At 37.9% G+C, this 23,181-nt stretch overlaps 1 protein-coding gene across 2 annotated transcripts; it reads left to right on the top strand.

The window, feature by feature from the left end:
* The first annotated feature begins 4,120 nt into the window (after nucleotides 1–4,120).
* Nucleotides 4,121–22,785, top strand: Cht10 (Chitinase 10). 2 transcript variants are annotated; one of them, XM_036359995.2, is made up of 8 exons: nucleotides 4,121–4,727; nucleotides 13,902–14,129; nucleotides 14,677–18,591; nucleotides 18,664–18,849; nucleotides 18,913–19,192; nucleotides 19,255–20,673; nucleotides 20,752–20,989; nucleotides 21,054–22,785. In XM_036359995.2, the coding sequence occupies exons 2-8, from the start codon at nucleotides 14,091–14,093 to the stop codon at nucleotides 22,459–22,461; spliced, it is 7,485 nt and encodes a 2,494-aa protein (XP_036215888.2). In that variant the 5' UTR covers nucleotides 4,121–4,727; nucleotides 13,902–14,090; the 3' UTR covers nucleotides 22,462–22,785. The 2 variants fall into 2 exon arrangements, with proteins under 2 accessions (XP_036215888.2, XP_069963315.1); XM_070107214.1 differs by lacking the exon at nucleotides 4,121–4,727 and adding an exon at nucleotides 13,609–13,767.
* Nucleotides 22,786–23,181: the final 396 nt, after the last annotated feature.

The following is a 23,181-nucleotide window of genomic DNA, read 5'->3' as shown; positions in this document are numbered from 1 at the left end:
ATATATGTGTGGACATATATTCGCATATTCACGTTGCCCATAACTTGGATGGACATTATGTTTCATGATATCTTAGCAAGCTATCGCCACATAAATAATTCCATATTACTACACAAGGTATCATAAATCTCGCTACAACAACAACAGTACTATAAATAATGTTTTTTCCTCTTTGCTGGAGGCTCAGTGTGTATTCAAGAAATAGTAGGATGCTATTTATTTCTAAAATCAAATAGCATCAACAATGATATACGTATATACATATATATTTTATATTTTTGATAAGAAATGGGTCAATCCGAATGGTAAGGAAAATTATAGTAAAGGTCATTGCACTTCGGGTGTTAATGACCAATTATTTATATACGTATGTACGTTTATGTGGGTAATCAATCTCTATTGGTTTTATAGCGTGCAGCGTAAGCACGACAGTTTGTGACAAACACGACAACAACACAAACAAGAATTCGCAAACACAATAAAGTACACGATCAGCGTAATCGGCTTAATGTAATTGAATAACATTTTTCATGCAGATCTGTGCCTTGTGTGCAAGAAGAATTTCTAAGAAACCTGTTATCAACAAGAAAGTAAGAAAGTATTTAGTAAATATATGAAACAAGTATTGGTTTGTATAGCTTTTGTGACAATGAATTTAAAAAGAATGTAAACCTTTTAAGAAAAGTCAAAATTTAAATGAAACGCACACGCAATTAGCGAGTTTATTTTACAACTTGTTTGCAAACCTTTTTTTTTTTTAGTCTTCCTTTAGTAAATCGTGACAAATTTTAATTATTGTTGTTAAAGCATCGTTTAAATTAGCCAGCTTCAAAGATGCGTCAAACCATGCGTGAGCCCGACTCTATAAATTTGTAGTCAATAAATTATTTTTCTTATCGATTTGGAACAAATCTAAATATGCAAACTGAGCGGATTAACACAAAATGCGTCGATGAAAGTTAATTAGCACCAAATCACGATTTTCTACAAGTTTGGCAAGTAATCAATTATAAGGCACTTAAGCTGTTGACAGTTTTGCCGAAAACGACACGATATCACAGGCCGTTTAAGAAAACAAAAGATTAAGCTACAAATAAAGAATTCCATTTTGTTTCTAGTTTGAAATGTAATTATATCTTTGGTCTACGCAAAGTCTTTACAGAAGTTTGAGAAATCTGTCATGGAAATTATCTCAATATGCGCTATCTTTAGTACTCATGACTCCATTATTAGACTCTTGACTTGTGCTTCATAGCATATTGTTTTGTTGTCAGGTATGCGTAGGGGTATTCGTTTCATATAATATTAAGGGATTGAAGATCTTGTTTCATCATAAACGTAGCAAACTGTCAAACTTTTTTAGTAATTGTAAACAAGGACTATCGCTCCTCACGGCGTCACAAACTACTGTCAAACGAATCTAATAAAGGAACGGTTCTCAATTCTATAATTCTTGGTGTTACACTTGGTAATCGTGGTCTTCGAATCTCTAGCTTTTTTGTCGGCAAACCATTTAACCCTTTTGTTACAATTTACGATGTCAAACACTACTCTTATAACATACTCACCCAACAAGTAGCGAACATCGGAAGTTTAATACATTAAAAGTACAGAAACTAACATATACAGAAAAACGTATGATTTAACGGATCTTTGACTTGCAGGGAAGTAACAGAAACCTTAGCTGCGAAACCCAGTTTATCCTTAAGAAATGAAAAGTCATCAAGCACTTAAGCGGCACAATTTAGAAGGAGGCATTTAAGGAGAACAAACTGTAGATTTTATTCTTTTATATTTGTTGTATTATATTTAATTATCAATTAAATATAGAACTTTTTTCCGCCACTAACCGCAAAACCAAGACAAAACATTTGAGAAAATAAAAAATAATTAATAAAAAATAAAATATCAGCTATAATTATACCGTAAGCCTGAATCATCGTTGCATGCATTGAGCCTGCACTGAGTCAAAAGTGTGATAAGGTTTTGTAGAGACTAACAGCGAGGAAGCAAGCGAGCTTTGGAGTGGCAAGTATTATATATTAGTGAGCGTATGATTTGAAGGGGAGAAATTCTTCCCTGATCGGTCACACAATTTTTGAGGATGCATACGTTTAACCTTTCCCACGGCAGTCTAAGTAACCAAACCGGACCCATATTTTTATCTTAGATCACTGCGAAGCGGAGCCCACTCCTGTTGGCATTTTCTCCACGCACATATCTCGGAGCGAGCCCTCAACCAGCTCTTGCTTCAGACTGCCAGAGCACTATAGTGAGTTTCAGGCAGAAGTGGCAGCCATCAAGGTAGCAGCTTCTTTCAGGACGGTATGCATTGACTCAGATAGTAGCATCACTATAAAGATCGTGAGCTCGCTAAAGGTGATCTCAAAGCTAGTCAAGAAGTGACTGAACTCACTAGCAATAGCATCAAGCTGCTGTCATATTATATTTGTCTGGGTGTCTGGCCATAGCGGAATCGTTCGAAACTGTAGAGCGGTATTTTTGGCCCAGAGTAGAACGTAAGAGGTCTATTAAACTACTGGCTCTTAGCAAGGCATTTAGATACTTTCTCCTCCACTGTTCAGCTTTCGCCGGGCTATGATTGAAGCATTTCGGTTGTCAGGCGATTTATCTGGGATTGATATTACACGCCGGTTTACCTAACTTAAGCTTACAATAAGGACTGGTGTTTATACGTACATAATATACCAAAGTAGCGTCTGGTTACCCAACTGCCTATGATCAGTAGCTGGTTGTCACGCGTAATACAAATTGTGTACGTTTGCAAGCGGCAATTATACTCACGCTAGTAGTCATACATGACAGGGGTGGAAGATTCTTAAAATTTTTACCATTGTTTTACTGCAACAACAAAAAATGCATAACACCAGCGGTTATAAAACTTAAGCACTTGAAAGAAAAAATTTAATTGTATTATTATTTTATTTAATTTTTTTCGTTTCAATTAGCAAAACAGCAGAGTAATATCCCTTAAGTAAAAATTTCAGCTAAACTCACTCAAGGTAGTAAATACCATATATTTCTCTTGCCACATCTTTCCGGTTTCGGCCAAAAGGCAACCAAAAAATGCAATCAATTGCCGGCCGGTAAATAAGGAAACGCATAAGCTGCTGCCGTGCGTTGCCCATGAAAATTTAGACACTAAAGCTGTCATTGCGTTTGCGACGTGACGTGCCCCTTATGACCGGCTACGCAGCCGCGCCTGCTGCTGAAGTAGCGCTTAGCACCAGCCAAACAAGCGCGCGAGCAGGCGCAACAACTAATCGGCGTACAACAAACATAAAGAAAACGCTTTATTGCATTCTTTGCCAGCATTGCAAAGCTTTTGAATTTTTTAGCGTTTTTGTTTAATTTTCAAGTATGTCGCATTGCTTGCGTCGATATAAATATTTCTTTTTTAATTCACAAGTTTTTATGCTTTTTCGCTGCTGAATTCCTGAAAACATCTTAAACATGGCATTTTAACATATTTTACTCATTCCGCAGGCAAGCACTTTTTTGTTATTTAAATTTACGCTATTTGTGTGACTGTTACCATTGCGCACGCGCGCATCTGTGGCGCTGCTTTCTGCTCTTTTTTTAAATCATTTTTTGCTTATTTTATATTTTTATTATTTTTTTTAAAATATTTTTTGTAGTTTTTTTTTTAATTTTTTTTTGTTTTTCCAAGTGATTATCCACGACCGTCCGTTATGACTGTAACTCCAGCGCGATTGTTTATTCATGCGTTTCGTTTTCTTTTGAATTTGCTGCGTTCTCGACGCGTTATTCCTGCTACAGCTAACTGCCAGTCTCCAATTGCCACTGTCTTTGTATTTACATGTTGTCGCTGTTGTTGCTGACACGGTTGTTGTCATTATCGATTGGCTTCTTCGACTCCAACTACTCTTGCCTTCTCTTTTTCTGCGCTTCACCCCCACCATGCGCCACCTTTCTTTTTTTCTCGGCATTTCTTTTTCTTTGTGTTTTGTATTTGCATGCACACCGAAACCGGAGAACGCTTTTTTAGTTTTCTTTTTGGCGCTTGCGCACCCAGCCGCGTTTTGTATAAATAGCGCGCGCCGCGTCCAGCTCAGAATCAGTTGGATTCTTACGCGCGTTTGCTCAGTTACGCTGACCGTTGCTGTCCGTTCGCAGCTGGAAACTTTTTCCATTTTATATAAATAAAAATTATTCTCTTTTTTCAACAATTTCTTAATTGGAAAGAGTTGTGCGCTTGAACTTCCCACCAACACCACCACACACACATATTAACGACTCGTGCTGTTGCGCCGCCTAATTGCCGTGTTTCCAAGTGAATTTGCCGTGAATTTCAATTAATCAACCGCGTCTGCGCGTCATTTGTTGCAACGCGCCGTTGGAAATACAAATTGCACGCTTCACCACTTCGCTATTTGCCAGCGTCTTGGCTGTGTAGCGGTGCGCCGCGTTTGAAAATATGTCACTGGCGAATTGTGGCCAATTGTAGGTGACGGCCGTGGCCGCGTGGAATATATTCAATTGATTAGAAATGTGAAAAGTGTGCCGAAACTTGTGAAAAAACACAAACAAAACATAAACAAAGAGACGTTAGAAATTAGCTTCGCTGTGTGCGTGTTTGTGTTAAAAGAAATTACTTACTTTTAAATAGAATAATCTGGTTTTAAACGTTGCTTCGTTAATGCGTGTTACGTGTGCTGCATGCGGATAGCGGAGTATATCTCGAGGTGAGTGGGCACAAAAAGTTTTGATTTTATATTTTTAAAGTAAAAATAATATTTTTTTTAAATAAATTTTTATAAAATATTTTAATGCATAGTTTAGAACTTCGTTAGCTAAAAAATAGCGATAATATTAAATAAAAATTTCGTGTGGTGAATAACAGTAACATCAACTAGAAATAAATGTGATTTGTATTGCAAAATATTGAAAGTTAAAAACTTTAGCTATAATTTTGTTGAAATAAAATATTTTTTAAGTTTTATTTACTTTTAAAGTTTTAAAAAATATTTAAAAAATTAAATAACATACAATTTTTAAGAAATATGTAAAATTCATTGTAAAAAATTAAATAACTATTTTTCCATGTGCTTATAGCGGTTATTATAACCTTTTATTACATTAAATTAATTTAATTTTTTCCATATTTCTAAACTTAAATTAAATAAAATAAAAGTTGTAAAAGCTCAAAAATTTTCAAAAAAGCAAAAATTAGTTAAATTAAAGTATAATATAATATATATATTTTTACTTTGAAAAATAATTTGATTATTTTTCGAAAATAAAATTAAAAAAAAATTCGAAATTCAAAAAAAATCAAATTTCGAAGTTTTCAGATTGAAAGTAACACCGACTAATAGATATAAATGAGACTTTTATTGCAAAATGTTGAAAAAGAAAAATATTAACTATAATTTTTAGGAAGCAAAAGTTGTATTTACTTTTAATACATAAAAACATATATAATAATTCCTTAAGAAATATGCATATTTTCAAAAAAATTACTTATTTATAATATTTAATATTTTATATTAATTAAATAAATTTTATTACTCAGATTATAAAGATTGAAGGTAACGCTGATTAAGAATAAATGAGAATTTCATTGCAAAATTTAAAAAAAAATCTATATTTTTGAATTATTAATTATCTTTTCAACACATATTTTCAAGTTTTATTTATCTTTTATATTTCAAAAATTATATAAATTTAAAAAAAAAATTTTGATCTAATAAAAAAAATTTAAAACTATATTCCTTTTCGTTTTAAAAAATAAATTTATTATTTTCTACATTCTTAACCATAAAAAAAGTAAAATTGAAAAAATTTAAAAATTTTGAAACAATTTAATTTGATAAATTTGAAGCTTAAAAATTAGAAGAACTAAAGAAAATAATAAGGTTTTAATAATCATATAATAACAATATTTAAAAATATATATAATATTTATAAATATTCGCTTTATTCAAAGATTGTTTATTGGAAAAACTTTTTATTTAAAAATCAGAAAGATTAAAATTTTCTGTTTATAGGAGTTTTAGAAATTATCGATTATAATTATTTCGATAAAATGTGAGATTAATTAGTATATTTTTATGACTAAAACCGCCGTCCGTATTTGAGGTTCGCATTTGAGGTTTTTCTGGCTAACATAAAAATGGGTTTTCCTAATACTTGCCCTTTCGTAGACCCTATAAAATAGCCGATTTAAATGTTGTGCTGAAGATTCCAAAATTTATATAAATGGAAAGACAAGCTCAAAGCATTTAAGAGAAAGTTTAGGCGCTTTTAATAACATGAATATACATTTTTTTTTAATTTTGGTGGTTATAAGCAAACCTAGACACTTTAGGCGGCAGTCCAAATAAAACGTTTATCTCACAACTCAACAATATATGTGTCAAAATAAGCTGTATCTCAGCGAATTAATGAAACTGATATTATCAGTGCCAAAATCAAATGAACCCAATCCCTGACTATGCTATGAGAGGTTAGGAAAAAATGTTTAAAATTAAATCAAAGCAGTCGAGCTACAAATCTCCTTGGGCTACGAAGCCTGAAGAACATAAGAACTAGAATTAACAATTTTGACCTTTGGGAACTTAAAAAAAAAAAGTCATACATGAATATCAAAGCAGTCGAGCTACAAATCTCCTTGGGCTACGAAGCCTGAAGAACATAAGAACTAGAATTAACAATTTTGACCTTTGGGAACTTAAAAAAAAAAAGTCATACATGAATATCACTAAAAAATGCAAAAGTTATTTATAACGCGTTTAGTGATGAATCACACCCAAAAACATTTTTAATATAAGGAAAAGCTGTAAATTATCAATTAAATGCCAATTAATCCCATTAAATCGAATTAATGAAATTAGCTTCTTCCGCATATAATGCGAGTGTAGTTATGTTTATTTATATGTCAGTGTGAATGTATGTATTTGTGTGTGCTCATTTGGATAATTATTCGATTGCCACAAATTTCTACTTTCTATTTCGCATGTTTATCGAAAGATTTATAAGCTGGTAGAGAGGTAGGACTAATTTTGCATAATGACGCCGGCTGGTGTGCGCCACTTTTTTGTTGTTTTTGCGACTTATTTCTATTTATTTATTTTATCTGAAGTGATGTTTTTAGTTTAACGCAAAAAGCTAGGGAATTAAATGAAGTAAGAGGATTATTGATGGTATATTCAAGAGATTAAGAAGAAAAGAAGTTGAAATTATAATTTCTTTAGAGAAAACATTTGTGAGTTATATGAAGAAAGCATTTGATGAGGACTATTTTTATATGATAAACAATAAAATAAACTATTTATTTCAACTCTCTTGGAAATCTTCACCTACTTAAATTTCTACACTTCATCTCCAATTATTTGCAACATACATACATCTCACACGCATTTAAATAATTTGCTCTGTTTACCTATTTTTTCCATTTTTTCAATGTTTTTGACAAATTGGTCCATATTTGTGTTGACAGCTACTTAACATAAATGAAAGCGGTCCAATATGCTTATAGAATTGCGGTCATCCAGCTATGAAGTGGCTCATTTAACGGTGCAAATACACATACATACATACACTTCCATTCCTACCCATTTTGTTTTAAATATTAGCATTAATGATTTTGCATAATTATGAGAGACAACTTGATCTGCAAACTTCTCTTCAATTTTATTTTCTGCAATTTTTTACTTTTGTATTCGCTTGATGTTCTAACATAAGAAACTGTTAATAATTCACACCTTTAATTGAATTTGCATAGAATGATGTTTTCTTTAGTATTTCTCATTAAAAGATTTTCGCTTTCAGGCCTATAAAGGCAAATATCTGCGGATTTATGTGACCATTAGGGTAGTATGTTTGACTTTTTGAAGTTTCTGGAAGATATATTTGCAGCATTACAGTAGAAAAGTATAAATTTTAGCGATAGTGTTAATAAAAAAGTCAACCATTATAATGCATATCGAGTTTGTTGCTTAAGTCTTTTGTGTTTTATTAACAGAAAGTAAGTAAATTAGTAAATATTAAAGTACTGTTCCACAAATTTGTTATCTAGTCATAGAACTAGCTTTCAATTTAAACTTAGTGCTTATTTTACGAAATTATGGGGTTCAAGCTCGTTTTGATTACTTGGAAATTGCTTTATATTCTTCAATTGCACCTTCAACGAATTGTATTTGGTTTTTAAAATTTCTAACCAAAAAAAAATTTAAGTTATAGAAGAGCAGTATAAATGGACTTCGCACAGTTTGTGTTTTTTTCCATGTTAGTTTAAAAATATTAAAAACAAAATTTTATAAAAAAAAAAAATTTTTTCAAATAAAAAAAAGTTGTAAAAAGCGGAAACCCTCATGTCCGTTTTTAAATATTTCACACAAATATGTATGTATGGTACATGCGTTTTGTTTATTTTCGGCCAATTGGCCACTAATGAGACCTGCCCACTTGCATATCGAATTTCCACTTGAACGCTTGAATGCTGTGCGAACACCGTTATACCGTTATTGGTGTTTGTTTACATTGCCAACTTTATGGTTGGTGGAACTTTTCTTTCACACCTTTCGTCTTCTCTTCTCATAACATCCTTAATGCTTCGTTGAAAAAGTGCGGGGAAGGAAGGCAACAAACGAACATGTAGGAAATGTCAACAACAACAAACAGCAGCCCGTCTTTTGATTAATCTGCAAGCCGCCCGCAAAAATTAGGTTAAAACATGCGGCAAACAAGCAGTGTAAATATTTATAACAGCTTGTAATGCCGCTCACTTAGCTCCTTTCGATTTTTTGTTCTCATTTTAATGTAAATCAGTGCTTTGTTGTCACTTAATTGGCGTGCTGCGCAGGTTTTTGTAATTTAATTTCATTCAAATACGCAGCATCACCGGCAGCGGTGGAATATGCCACTCAATTGCTTATTATTTTTCTTTTTATTAATTTTTTGAAAACGTGGCTTGGTGTGCTTGAACTTTCGCAGCAGAAATTTGCATTCAAGTTGTCATTCTTGGCTTTGGTTCTTGGTGGCTGCACCACAAAGGTACATTGAACTCGCTGGAAATTGTTTTGATAGTTGTTATTGCTGTTGTTGTTATTGTATTCTGCCAATGTGTCATGGCTTAATCTAATTAAGGCATAACAATATATGTTTTTTCATAAATATTAATATAATCGAGCTTTTGAAGTTTTTGTGAAATCTGAGCTGTTATTGAGAGGCATTAAGAATGTTGTAAATTTAATAAATGTGCGTAATTTCAAGCTGTAACGTCGGCAGTTTAAAGCTATTATCATTGATAAGGAAATATAAATATTTGTTTAAAAATGCTTTAATTTAGAATGCTCTAACTTTTACTTCGAAAACATTTTTTTTTTTTGACTTTGTTAAGATTTTTATTAAAACCCAAAAAACATTATACTTCATGAAATTTGTTTTTGCGCTCTTTAGGCCTTTCAAACGAAAACATATAATTTCTATTTGGTTTGAATATATTATTTTTAATATTCGCCTTTGAATTCTTTTGACAAATGCTTTACAAGCGTTTGAGCTTCTTTCGCTTATTTACATTTTTGTGATTTTTTCGATTTAACCCACTTAGCTAGTAATAATGTTTACTAGTTTATTAATTAGATAGTTTTGACTTAATTTGATGTGATTTATGCCAAACTTTTAGTTTAGTGCCATAAATATTAATAAAAAGCACTTAGGTTATAATATGCGGTGAAATTTCCGTAGTTTAACATCATTAGGTTATTAAAATATATATATATTTTTTAATGTTTCACTTAAAGACATAGAATGTGTGTCATAAATGAAGAAGAACACAAAATTAAATGTGATACTTTATTGAAGTATTTATGTCTAAACATAGAAATATAATTTAAATATTGGGTGCATGTATTAATTCGTGCGTTTTTTTTAGAAAATTAAGACTTTATTGTGAAAAAATTGTTATACATTTAATGTTCAAAGTATTGCCCATCGGATGCTACGATATTTGCCCATCTTTCTAGTAGTTTGTGGATCCCATCCCAAAAGAACTTCTCGGGCTTGGAGGTCAAGAAAGAATCGAGCCAATTTCTGTTACCCTGTTCTGAAGTGAAGCGTACTCCGGTGAGAGCATTCTGCATTGATCTGAACAAGTGGTAATCGGAGGGTGCTATGTCTGGGCTATAAGGCGGGTGAGGTAGAACTTCCCACCCACAGTTTTCCAAATAGTTTTTAACTGGCTTTGCAACATGTGACCGAGCGTTGTCATGGTGAAAAATTATTGATTCGTGTCTGGTCGCATATTCTGGTCGTTTTTCCGCGATGGCCTTTTTCAAACGAATCAATTGTTTTTGGTAGTGGTCCCCATTGATCGTCTGACCCGATTTCAATAGCTCATAATGGAGCACACCCTTTTGGTCCCACCAAATACATAGCATAACCTTGGCACCATGGATATTCGGCTTTGCTGTGGATGTCGATAGTTGGCCGGGCTTCACATACGATCTCTTGCGCTTTGGGTTATCATAATGAATCCATTTTTCATCGCCAGTGACAATCCGATGCAAAAACTACTTCTTTTGGTGGCGTTGAAGCAACATTTCCGACATGCAGAATCGACGTTCGACGTCTCTTGGCTTTAATCAAATCAAATTTGTGCAGAATTGACAAAAATAATAAAATTTTAACACAAATCTATATTATCGCATTCAAAATAGCCTCCTGAGTCAATATAAGCATGCCAACGCCAACGAAATTTTTGTTTTTTCGATTTCGGCTCATTTTTGGATCGCTTAACGAATTGTTGGACAGTTTCGACGTCATATTCATAAATCAACGTAGTCAGTCACCAGTAGTGATGCTTTTGTTGAATATAGAGTCCTCAGCTACGTGATCAAGCATCTCTTTTCTACCTCTACTCAGTGTCGTTATTTCAAAAGACCTTGGCCTTTTGGTATGATTCTAGCATTGACACGCTCCAACCCAAAACATTAACCAAAATGTGTTGAGTCTATCCATAAGAGATGTTGAGACTCTCTGCTATCTCTCTGATGCCAACACAACGATTTTCAAGCAGTGAGGAAAGTTTTCGACGACTTCACGATCTTGACTAAATGCTTTCTGTCGCTTGAATGTTTGTGTTAAAGTCGACTCCCCAAAACACTTCAACACAAAATTTCAATCAAACCTCGTTATGTTTTCTTCATGATAAAAATCTTTTCGGATCGTAAGCAAACAGCTGCTAAATACACACTAATTGACATATGGAGATATGGATATGGAGAATAAAAAAGGTTGTACCAAACTAGGAAAACAATTTTTAACGATTCGGTATGCGCCAGCAGTTTATATGGACTGGTCCTGGCCAAATTTGATCATATATATTTATGTTTTGTTTAAAAAATTAAACATGGACAAAATGTGAAGTAACTTAGTAGCTTGAGCGTTCCGATTATTTAACTTTACAAGAACATAATAGCGAAAAAAATATTTAAAAAACTCTACTCAAAATATGAAATTATACTCCTTGAATATTTGGTTAGAATATAACACACTTACATTCATACATTCAAATATATTTAAACCCACAAATAACAATCAGCCATGCAAATACGCCCCCACTTAAGCCGCCAGCTATCATCAAACCACTCACTATCCGTCATCGAAAACCTTCAACAGACTTTTAAGTAAAATAGGCGCACCGCCTTGCATACCAATGGGCTTTTGTTCAGCACTCCAACGGCTTACAATCACTTCCAGCCAGAATTTCGTGCGAGTCGGCCATCAGTTGCGTTTCTGATAGCTGCGGTCGCGCGCATAGGCTGTGTTTAATACGTCGCGTGTTTTCTAGTTTTTTCAGCTAATTACCCGTTAGCACACAACGCAGGCTCTCATTGATAGACACACTCACAGGAATTTAGAATTTCGTCGCAAGGCGCGCGTGGTTTAATTGGAACGTTACATTTATTTATGTGTTGCGGAAATCGCGCACGTTTACATTTACATTTGAGCGTTTTGCGTTTGGCATTTAGTATTTCCATTATTCATTTGTTACACTTTAATTGCAATGCTGTGTGGCCAATCCGGAAGGCGATTTAATGGTAAAGGTTTTCAGAGCACGTTCGCACTCGTGGGTGTAATGATCGCGATACAATGCGAAATTGCGTGAATATGCAATAAATTAAGAGGAAATATGCATACATACATAGTGTACAGTGTTATGTGTTGTTGTAATATTAGGAACAAAACAAAGTATTGAGAGAATCTTTATACATATTTTGTTAAGTTTGTGTAGTCATCGATGTTCTAACAGAAAAACCATTTCAGCCATTTTCAGCAGCCTAACCTCAAATGTCCTATGAAGCAGTTGATACGCTGAGACTTTTACCGTAGCTATATAAAACATTATCTTTAGATTTTTAAATTACAGAAAGAAGTTTCGTAGAATTCATGCGCAGGGTTGCGAATTTTTTAATAAAAAAATTATGGATTAAAAATTTATTTAAAATTAAAATTTTAGAAAGTATGCAAAGGAGAAAAAATGTTAATTTAAAACAATTTTTTTTTTAATTTTTGTTATAAACTTAGGAAATTTTTTTTTTTATTCTTCAATCCGGTAGTTGGGATTAAAAGTTTGAAAAATATTTTTGGTTTAGATTGCGGTATTATAAAATAAAAAACAAAAATAATTTATAATTATAATCCAATAAAAAAGGTTTTGCGGGCATATCCACGAAATTCCATACAAATATTTTATTTATACGGAAGAGCTAAGCGAAGAACATGCGCTCACGGACATTCCTTACAACAAAAACGTACGCACACAGCAACAACTAAGCTTTGCATAATATTGTAACGGTAAAGTGAGTGTGGGCATAGTAAAGCACGTACAAAAAGACAAAACAAACACATATATGGCATATAAATGTCATAAAGAGATCCATCTGAATTATGTACATGCTCGTATGTACATATGTGTGTGTAAGTGTAAACAGAATATTTTCTTTGTGATCATCAATCAATGCTCGGCAGGAGTAGCTCGTGTACATCAATCAATCATATGATACTCATATGCGAATTCGCAGCAAAGCGACACACACACTAACGCATACGCACACTTCACAATGACCTTAATAGCCACGCACAAGTATTTGTTTTTGTTGTTGTAGGCACTTGAAAATTCGTATGAAGTGTGACTAAAATTGATTTTACAACGAAATTCGCTTCCCGATTTGTCAGCGCCTGGCAGCGTGAACAGTTTTTATTACTCACACAAACGCATATTTATTATTTATGTTTTGTTTGCTGTGCGCTTTCATACACTGGCACATGTGTGTGTGTGTGTGTGCGTGGTGCTTTGCATGCAGGACACGCACAATGGCGGCTTCCCTTATATGTGCGTCAGGGAATCACATTGTGTTTTGATGGCTTTTTGTTTTTTTTCCACTTTTTTTGTTGGCTTATAACACATTTCAAGCTTTTAATACTAATCATAATCAATTTTTTTGTTGTTATTAATTGTATTATTCATTGAAATGAAAATATTTTACAAGTCTTCGAGCTATGTTGAATCTTTTTACAACTTTCATTGGTTTATCAGCGATCGAACGGGCAACTTCGCCGTCATACGCATGCGTCGTCAGTGAGAGTGTCTTCTTAAGAAACGAAAATTGCTCAAAAAGCTGGAAATTTATTATAGCACATATAAATACATATATATAGAAGTATATAAATTTTATATGACCATTCAATAAAAAAAACAAGAGGAAGAAAAAGAGCAGCGTACGTGTTGTGACTGTGACAAACGACTTGTCTCCATCAATTGCATTGTGCAGATTTGACAGACAAACTACTAACATTTGTGTGTGATTCTTAACAACAATTCTTTATGTGCTTCTTCTTGTTTTTCTTTGCAGACAGTATAGCGCGAGATTAATTACTCATACAAACGGTAGCTAGCTTGTAAACAAAAACAATAGCAGAGAAACGGGCGAGTAGCAGCAAAGAAGGAAAGCATAAAACAAAGGTCCAACGAGGACGGAGGCACAGATTCCGGCGTTGAATTCCAGTGACAAAAGAAAGCTATTGCTGCAAAGAACACCAAAATGGGCGTTGTGAGCGGTGGTGCAGCGGCTTGCCTGCTGGTAAGTTCCAATGATTAATAGTGTGCTCGAAATTTAACTTTGTTTTTCCTCGAAATCGTTGAGTGTTGGCGTTTGTTGTCTCATCATTTGTAAAGATTTTCAATCGCAATTTAATTGAATGAACTGAAAAAATTGCAGATAACGAAAAATAATAAAAATTTGTTCAAAAAAAATGTTAAGCTATTTAGTCGAAGGATTAAATTTATTCAACCAAATTCATGCAATATTTGATTATTTGAGGTTAGAGCATGCTTAGATTTAAAAAGGGTTTTGAAAGAAGGAAACGGCAACTTCCAAGATCGTAAAAATGTAATATCATCGCGATCTACAAGACGTCAAAGACAAGGTAAAGTTTTCTATGCGAGAAATACTCAACAAAAGCTCTCGTGATCTCACCAAAATACGATTGAAAGTGAGACTTCGCTATTTTAAACGTTTCTTAAGTTTGCATTGAAAGCCTTTTAGAGAAATTTGCAGCTTTATATAATTTTCCTACTTCAATAATTAATTTTTTAAATTAACATATTTTTCCTTCCAATCTCCACAGTTACTCTGCTATCTGAGTAGTCAAACAATGGCGCACATACGCATTGAGGCACCTGAAGTGCATGATATCGAGCCCACGTCGCACTCCACAGCCAGTTTTGTACGCTCGGCTGTGGAAAGCGTGCCCATAGAGGATCAGGCTATACAGGCGCTCAGCAGATTCAGCATGCGCCCTTCCTTTGGGGATGTCTTCTTGCCACTGCGCAGCGCCGTAGAAAGCGTACCATCAGTGAATTTACATAAACTTAGTGAATTAAGCGATTCCTTCGGAGTGCGTTCATTTATACGTGACTCAGTTGAATCCCTGCCAACAGATGAGGAGGAAGATGAAAATGAGGATTCGGAGCTGGTTTCGAATGCGGAGTTTGTACGCAGCACCACCGCCACCGAGGCTGAGTCGCAGAAATTGCTGGACACAATCTCTGTGGATGGGTACGGGGATGTAGAAAACTTTGGCGCACCCGATCCCTGGACGGTTTCGGACAAATATGCCGCCTTTGTAGCGCCATCGCTGGATAACAAGTATTTGCCACAACCATACCGGGCTGACTCACCCTATCAGCAGATATTGAAACCCGTTGAGGGGGAGCACTTCGATCAACAAGACGACGTGGAGTTGCTACGCGAGCAATTCGGCTATGGTGCGCTGACTCACAGTCAAAACGGTGATATTGGTGAATATTATGGTGCGCCGACGCATTTAAAATCTGCGCCACCTGCACGCAAAAATTACAACACCTCTCCAAAGGTTTTATGTCACATCACAAATTGGGCTTTCTACCGCAAGGCGGATGGCAAATTTGTGCCGGAAAATCTCGATAGCAGCTTGTGCACTACCATTATTTATTCCTTTGCCTCGCTGGACCCCGACCATCTGACTATCAAAGAATTTGATCCATGGGTGGATGTAGAGAATCAGTATTACAATCGTGCCGTGCAATCGGGTGTACCCGTTTTGATCGCTTTGGGAGGTTGGACCGATTCTGCCGGCGATAAATATTCCCGACTTGCGGGCGATGAGATAAAACGTAAAGTTTTTGCCTCAAATTTGGTAGGCTTTCTAAAACGTAACGGTTTCTCCGGTTTGCATTTGGATTGGAACTATCCGAAATGTTGGCAAAGCGACTGTTCGAAAGGTCCGGCAAGTGATAAGCCCAATTTCACCAAATTGGTTCGAGAAATACGTAATGAGTTCGATCGTGTCGACAAGAAGCTACAACTCGGCGTTGCTCTATCTGGTTACAAGGAAATTATCACTGAGGCTTACGAACTAGCTGAATTATCGAAGTTGGTTGATTTTATGACCGTAATGACTTACGACTATCATGGCGCTTGGGAAGGACGCACGGGTCATGTTAGTCCACTCTATGGACGCAAAGGCGATCGTTATCCGCAATATAACACAGATTACGCCATGCAACTGTTGATTAAATCTGGCGCCAAACGAGAAAAACTTATAATGGGTATTCCATTTTATGGACAGTCATTTACACTTGATCGAGCCAGCACCACTTTAGTAGGCGAAGGCGTAGCCACCTCAGCACCCGGTGAACCCGGTGAGTTCACCAAACAGCCAGGCATGTTGGCCTACTACGAGATCTGTCATCGCATACGCAAAGACAAATGGCTAGAGGGACGTGACGGCGAGCGCAAATCGGGGCCCTTCGCAATGTTACGAAACCAATGGGTCGGCTACGAAGATCCTGCTTCTGTGGAGGCAAAGGCACGTTATGCAGCAAATAACGACTTTGGTGGCGTTGCTGCATGGACTGTCGATTTGGATGATTTCCAAAACCGTTGCTGCAGTGAAGCGTTCCCACTGCTCAAAGCAATCAATCGCGCTTTAGGATTACTCAACACCGAACCACCACATCGTGGAAATTGTAAGCGGCCAGTGGCGCCTGTTACACCTATACCGCCTGTAATGACCACGGTAAGTAGTGACGGCTCGGTGAGTAGCACGAGTTCTCAACAACATGACCACACAACACCGACAACATGGTGGCCAACAAGCAGTCCTACATCAACCACACCCTGGTGGACGCCAACGAGTACATCCACTACACCAAGAACGACCACGACCAGAAGAACCACCACAACTACTATAACAACAACAACTACCAGACGTCCAACAACCACACGTCGTCCCAATCGCCCTGAACATACAACAATTCCTTCTCCAGCCGTCGTGCGCCCCGTTGTGCAAGCATCCAACTGTCAGCCTGGTAAATTCTACGCAGATCGCTATAACTGTAATGCTTACTATCAGTGCATCGCTGTTGGTGAACTACATCAGCAATTTTGCCCAGGTGGTTTGCACTGGAATAATCAGAGCAAAAATTGTGATTGGCCCGAAGCTGCGCAATGTTCTGTGAAAAACAAACCCGTTGCAACTTCTAACTCAGTTACCACACGTCCCACAAAGTCACCGGGCACAACTGTTCGTCCACCCACAAGTCGTTCTACCATCAATCCTGCCTCTACTAGCGTAAGCAAGAAAACTACTCGCCATCCCACTACCATTGCCAACACTACTTCTTTGCCTACAACCTCAGGCAAACCATCGAAGAAACCTACTTCCAAACCATCCCGTAAGCCATCACGCAAACCAACTCGTAAACCTCAACGACCCGTTAAACCACAACGTCCCAGCGCCAAATGTAACGAGGGTGAATACTACACCCACAAGAAATGCGACCAGTACTATATTTGTGTAAATGGTGCTTTGGTGCCGAACTCTTGCGGTGGCGATCTACACTGGGATGGTATACGACAGATTTGCGATTGGCCCGAAAATGTACAGTGCGTTACTACCAGACAGTACTTACGTAGAGTTAAGTCACAAGCACTACGTTCAGGCAATCTACTGGCACTGCGTAACTCTAACCCCAACGATCCTTGTAACGGTGAGGAACGTGTAGCCTACCCGGGCGACTGTTCCAAATTTCTCTTCTGTTTGTGGAACCGCTTACAGGGTGGTGATTGTGGACCAGGCCTTCACTTTAATGAGGCATTAACCACCTGTGACTGGCCTTTGTCAGCCAAGTGTACACAGGACGAGAGTGGTTACGATGTAAGTGAAGGTGGGAGTTCCGAGCATGGCGAAAATGAAATTGCGCAAGGAGGCCCAGCTGTAGTAAAACCAAAACCAACTAAACGCCCCGCACCAACCATAACAACAACCACAACGCGTGCACCTCGTCCTACATATCCAACAGATAAGCCAGAACTGGCACCGCTCGATGGATACTACAAGGTGGTTTGCTATTTCACTAACTGGGCTTGGTATCGCAAGAGTGCGGGACGATATACCCCAGATGACATCAATACCGACTTGTGTACGCACATTGTTTATGGGTTCGCTGTGCTGGATTACTCCAACTTAGTGCTACGCACACACGACTCTTGGGCCGATATCGACAATAACTTCTATACACGTGTCAGTGATTTGCGCAGTAAGGGTGTTAAGGTGAGTCTTGCCTTGGGTGGGTGGAATGATTCGCAAGGTGACAAATACAGTAGACTCGTTCGCAACCCCGCTGCCAGGGCACGTTTCGTCAAGCATGCCGTTGAGTTCCTAGAAAAATACGGTTTTGAAGGTCTCGATCTGGATTGGGAATATCCTGTGTGCTGGCAGACGGATTGCAGTAAGGGCGTGCCTGATGAAAAGGAAGCATTTACAGCTTTGGTGCGAGAGCTTTCGGAGGAGTTCAAGCCACGTGGCTTACTTCTCTCAACCGCTGTCTCACCTAGTAAAAAAATTATCGATGCCGGCTACGATGTTCCGCAATTATCTACATACTTTGACTGGATTGCTGTAATGACCTATGACTTCCATGGTCAATGGGATAAAAAGACTGGACATGTTGCGCCACTGTTCTACCATCCCGAAGATGAAATCGACTACTTCAACGCCGTAAGTGATATACACTTAATGATTCATTTTTGAAAACTAATATCAACTATCCATTATTGTTTTATTCCTCAGAATTTCTCCCTGAACTACTGGATTGAAAAGGGCGCTCCCTCACGCAAAATTGTTATGGGTATGCCGCTATATGGTCAGTCTTTCACGCTGGAAAATGCAAACTTCAATGGTCTCAATGCTAAGGCTCCTGGTCCTGGCAAAGCGGGAGAATTTACGCGTGCCGCAGGCTTCTTGGCCTACTACGAGGTACGAAATTATTAAACTAAATGATTGAAGACATATATGTAAATAATATATTCTCTTCTTAAGATTTGCGATCGCATTAAGAATGATGGATGGGAAGTAGTACAGGATGAACAGGGACGTATGGGACCTTATGCACGTAAAGGCACACAGTGGGTGTCATTCGATGATCCCGCAATGATTCGCAAAAAGTCTCAATTGGTACGAGCTTTGAATTTGGGAGGTGGTATGGTATGGGCCTTGGACTTGGACGATTTTCGTAATCGTTGTGGAGATGGTGTACATCCTCTACTCACACAAATACACGATGTATTAAAGGACCCACCAAAAGATTATGAAGAATTGCGTAAGTTCACAGTGTAATGAAATGAAAGGTGATTTGAAGCTGACACAAAATTGAATTTTTAGCTGGCCTTAGTGCAAATGAACCAATTGCACCCACTGTAGAAACGGAATCGGGTGAAGATGTAAATAGCATTGAAAGTTCCGTCATACCGGAAGATATAGAGACCGGCTTTGCCGAAGAAAACGTTATCGATCCCAATGGTGATGTGGAAGAAGTGGAGTCTATCGAAGAAACGGGTACTGGCACCATAATTGGCACAGCTGTAGAAACGGGTGAGGGCACGAACACCGGCACAGGCACCGAGAACGAAGCTTCGCCTTCCGAATTCAAAGTTGTCTGCTATTTCACTAATTGGGCTTGGTATCGTCAGAATGGTGGCAAATTCCTGCCAGAAGACATTGACCCCGATCTTTGCACACACATTGTCTATGGATTCGCCGTGCTCAATCGCGAAACGCTTACCATACAGCCACATGACTCTTGGGCTGATTTGGACAATAAGTTCTATGAACGAGTTGTGGCCTTCCGTAAAAAGGGTGTAAAAGTGACTGTAGCCATTGGTGGCTGGAATGACTCAGCCGGTGATAAGTATGCACGTTTAGTACGCAATGCCGCGGCAAGAGCACGTTTCATAAACCATGTTGTAGAATTCATACAGAAGTATAACTTCGATGGTCTTGATCTGGATTGGGAATACCCAGTTTGTTGGCAAGTGGACTGCAAGAAGGGTACAGCTGATGAAAAGAATGCATTTACTGCTTTGGTGCGTGAGCTATCACAGGCCTTCAAACCAAAGGGACTACTCTTATCATCTGCAGTCTCACCGAATAAGAAAGTCATTGATGCTGGTTATGATGTGGCAACACTCTCACATTACTTTGACTGGATCGCCGTTATGACATATGATTTCCACGGGCAATGGGATCAAAAGACTGGACACGTAGCACCCATGTATGACCATCCCGCAGGCACAGAAACGTTTAATGCCAATTTCTCTATAAACTATTGGTTGCAAAATGGCGCTGACCGACAGAAGATCATAATGGGTATGCCAATGTATGGGCAATCGTTCTCATTGGCACAAGCATCGGATCATGATTTGAATGCGCCAACTTATGGCGGTGGAGAAGCGGGTGAAGCGACACGCGCACGTGGTTTCCTTGCCTACTATGAGATCTGCTCGTATGTACGCAAGCGTGGATGGAATGTGGTTCGCGATCCACGTGGACGCATGGGACCGTATGCTTTTCAACGCGATCAGTGGGTTTCTTTCGATGACATTTCAATGATCAGACATAAGAGTGAATATGTTCGTGCAATGGGCTTAGGTGGCGCTATGATTTGGGCTCTCGACTTGGATGACTTCAAAAATGTGTGCGATTGCGAATCTTATCCACTGCTTAAAACTATTAACCGTGTGTTGCGAAATTATCCAGGTGTGACACCAAAGTGTGTACTAGAACAGAAGCAGCATGCCATGAGTGAGTAATTGATGAATTTTTCTAATGGCTTGTGATTAGATTCGAACAATTTATTTACTCATTTTTTCTATCTTGTAGTTGCTTCTGATAGCGGTCCGTCGCAAGCGTATACCGCCAAACCAAAACCGGGTGCACAAAAACCACATCCTACATACTCCAGTGAATACTTCGAAACTTCTCAACAAATACAAAATTCTCCGTTAGAAGATTTCGGACCAGAGGAAGTGAAGCCCTGTAATGGTCGAAGCTTCGTGGCACACGAACGTGACTGCAACAAGTACTATATTTGCCAATTTGAAAAATTAATCGAACAAAGGTAAAAACCTAAACCCACACCTAAAAATATATTCCGTTTTAATATTTTGTCTGTAACTTCTTAGCTGTCCGGCTGGCCTTTATTGGAATGAATTTTACTGTGATTGGCCACAAAATGCCAAATGTTCTATGCGACAAGAGGCAACAACAAAACGGCCAGCACCACAGCGTCCTAAACCCACAAGCATTACAACAAGCCGTCCCAAACCAACAGCAGTACCCACATCTTCGCGTCCTACGAAACCGACCAAAAAACCCTCACAGATACCCAGCAAAAAGCCAACTTCACGGCCAAAACCACCCACTTTGCCACCAATAACTGGCTCCGGTGATTATAAGGTTGTCTGCTACTTTACTAATTGGGCTTGGTATCGCCCGGGTGAGGGTAAATATGTGCCCGAAGATATTGATGAAAACCTCTGCACTCATATAGTTTACGGTTTCGCTGTACTAAACAGTAACTCACTGACCATACGCACACACGATTCGTGGGCTGACATCGATAATCATTTTTATGAACGCGTAGTTGCCTACAAGAATAAGGGTATACGGGTGACACTCGCCATTGGCGGTTGGAATGATTCATTGGGTAGCAAATATGCACGTTTGGTTTTAGATCCAGAGGCACGCGCACGTTTCATTGAGAGCATACTTGCTTTTATCGACAAATATGGTTTTGAGGGTCTCGATTTGGACTGGGAGTACCCAGTATGCTGGCAAGTTGATTGCAAAAAGGGTTCAGCAGCCGAGAAAGAAGGTTTTGCTGCATTAGTGCGTGAACTATCCGAGGCTTTCAAGCCACGTGGTCTTCTGTTATCTGCTGCCGTTTCGCCCAGTAAAGTGGTTATCGATGCTGGCTATGATGTACCTCAGTTAGCGCGTTACTTCGATTGGATTGCTGTCATGACATATGACTTCCACGGACACTGGGATAAGCAAACAGGTCATGTAGCGCCACTGTACTACGTCGAGGGCGATACGAATGAATATTTCAACGGCAACTTCAGTATTAACTATTGGTTGCAAAATGGTACACCACGTGAGAAACTTGTTATGGGCATGCCATTATATGGTCAAGCGTTTACGCTGGCGGACGTTAAGCAACGCGGTCTCAATGCTAAGTCAACAGGTCCTGGACAAGCTGGCGCATTTACACGTGCAGCAGGTTTCCTGGCCTATTATGAGATATGTGAGAAAATCAATGGTGGTGGTTGGTCAGTAGAACGTGATGCTCAAGGACGTATCGGTCCATATGCATACAACGGCAATCAATGGGTTTCATATGACGATGTGTCGGACATACGTCGTAAAGCGCAGTTTGTTAAAAGTTTAGGACTCGGCGGTGGTATGGTTTGGGCTTTGGATTTGGATGATTTCCGTGGACGCTGCGGTTGCGGCAAACATCCACTTTTGCGCACGCTCACACAAGAACTGCGTGGCATACCGGGTCAAAGAGCGCATGACTGCACGTAATGGTGAAGGGTGAGAGGCCGTGCCTACAGTTTTAGTTATAAACAGTCGTATACAATATACTCATACTCTCGTGCCAATATTCTATAGTTAAAGCAATATTAATGTATTATCGATTTATTGGAAATCTGTTTTCAAGATCTCTAAACTTAAATCGAATATGCCTACAGCGATATGATTTCTAAAATACAAATAAATTAGTTTTAATTTTTGTACTTATAGGTTTAGATACGATATTAAATAAATGAAAAACTTTTATATAAAAACACTTTTATAAGATACTCAATAAATTCATTAATAAAAATTACGGTAATAATTTAACCTAAAGACTTTTTTTTATATCCCTATTCATTCTGCCCCAATTTTGAGTGCCGTAAGTATCACCAGCTGGAGAAGAGGCGCACTGAGCTTTTTAACCGATAGATTGAAGCTCATGGGAAAGGTTAGAGGGGGAGTCCTTTGTCGAGAGCTCTCAATCAATTTTTGTTTCAGACTGCCAGACCACTGTCGTGTCTATCAAGCAGAAATGGTAGCTATTAAGCTACGATAAGCTCGCTAGAAAGGAAGCCTTTACCCAAATCCCACTAGGATGGGAACGAGCAGATGTACAATTGTCTTCGTGCACTCGGGCGCTAGATCTATGGGTCTTGCGCGAGCTCAGTAAGCGTTGGTTAGCAACCAGCACTTGTGGGGATTTTTTGCGAAAGCCTTCTGGTCCAGAGT

The sequence above is a fragment of the Bactrocera oleae genome, chromosome 3 (genome assembly GCF_042242935.1).
Source record: "Bactrocera oleae isolate idBacOlea1 chromosome 3, idBacOlea1, whole genome shotgun sequence".
Lineage (NCBI taxonomy): Eukaryota > Metazoa > Arthropoda > Insecta > Diptera > Tephritidae > Bactrocera > Bactrocera oleae.
The sequence above is the reverse complement of the archived record's forward strand: the minus strand, read 5'-3'. Positions and strand labels throughout refer to the sequence as shown.